Genomic DNA, 1528 nt, shown 5'->3' with positions numbered 1-1528 from the left:
TTTTTTTAGGTTAAATTAACTTATGTGCTTTCACAGACTTGCATACATAGTCACTAACAAGATTTGTTGTTGTAATTGTTGTTGTTGTTGTTGTTGTCAGTTCTACAGTCTCCAGCACTGCAGCCTCTGTTGCTGCCAAAGAGCAGTGGTGCCAAACCTGGGGGTCAGGGACCCTCGCTAGGGGTCGCCAAAGCTTCCCCGGGGGGTCGGGAGGCCTTCTTGATTTTAAGGAGTGTAGGAAAACTTAAAAAAATATGCACAGTATCGACCTATATCTCAGCATTTCGTTCAATTATGTGAAGAAAACTACATTAAATAGTTTTTTTCTTGAAGCGTATATAGTTTAGGAAGTATGTATGATTGATAAAAAATATAGAGAGAGAACTGTACAAAAAGTTCCTAAAAATATCAGAAAAACTCATCTCTGATCAATATTAACAGGAAATAATCTGCACACAAAATCTTCCTGCAGTTTGTCAGTTGTTCTCTACTGCTGTAGAGTTTGTTAGAGATTGAATATAATATGAAATATCCATAAAATATGTCATTTAGTCAGGGTCACTGATCAATACTCACTCTTTCAGTGACACAGTGAGCTCTTTCAGCTTCTTCCTCTGACGTGATATTGCGCCAGAGCAGCTGTCTTGCAGTTTGGTCACTTCCTCGAGTTTCTGTTTATATAGACGATGGGTGTCCTGGAGGTGGAAAACAAGAATATATATGAATATACACACATATAAAACGTTTAAATCTTTATTTTTTAACAAATGTGAAAGGTATAGAGGACACAAAACAGATGCAACATCATTAGACTTAAGTTTTATTGCTGTTTTTCCTGATAATAACCACCATGTGTCTCCCCACAGGTTTAACAGAGTCACTGTATGTTCATTACGTAGATATATGTGAGACCTGACTGCTCTTGTATACGCAGAGACATAAGCTCATTGTTTTCCCCCCCGAGCATGTGACCTCCGATGACAGTTGCTCAACAGTGCTGCACAGTTGGCTGTGTTGTAATCGTCGATCATACTTTGACATCCACAGAGTCTCAGACACATGATGGGTTTTTTTTTCCTTCTATTGTCTCGGACTCGTTGGTATTCGCACTCGGACTCGGCTGTTAAGTCCAACAATATGTTAGTAACTTCCTTCAAAACAAATCTATTGGTGAAGCTTCTTCAGAAAACAGGTGTTGGTTTTAATTAAATAAACCATAAATCTATCGAGACTGGACACAGACTTTAGCAAACCGTGGTTACCATGGTTACCGCCCACTAGGGGTCGCCTAAAGCTTCATCGGGGGGTTGCGATGCTTTCTTGACTTTAAAAGGTGTGAGAAAACTTTAAAAATATACACGGTAGGTCTAAATCTTGTGTCTAATAGAACAATGGCCAAGTGTCAGGGACAAAAAATGACTAAATTTGTCTAAAAAGAAGCATATTAAGTCTGTATGATGATTAAAAATGATCAAAACAACAATATACAGACAGAAATGTTTATAAAAAGTTCCCTAAACAGGAAATA

The 1528-nt window shown here is 38.0% G+C and overlaps 1 protein-coding gene across 2 annotated transcripts in view; it reads right to left on the bottom strand.

The window, feature by feature from the left end:
- LOC118332008 (ion channel TACAN-like) overlaps positions 1–1528 on the bottom strand; it is an 8555-nt gene that overhangs the window by 5899 nt on the left and 1128 nt on the right. For both annotated transcript variants that reach the window (XM_035667135.1, XM_035667134.1), the window contains exon 2: positions 577–695. In XM_035667135.1, the coding sequence (XP_035523028.1) occupies positions 577–695 (119 nt within the window). The remainder of the gene's footprint in view (positions 1–576; positions 696–1528) is intronic.

The sequence above is a fragment of the Morone saxatilis genome, unplaced genomic scaffold, assembly GCF_004916995.1.
Source record: "Morone saxatilis isolate NCDOM2014 unplaced genomic scaffold, NCSU_SB_2.0 Contig20, whole genome shotgun sequence".
Lineage (NCBI taxonomy): Eukaryota > Metazoa > Chordata > Actinopteri > Moronidae > Morone > Morone saxatilis.
Note: the sequence above shows the minus strand (reverse complement) of the source record. Positions and strands in the feature narration are given on the sequence as shown.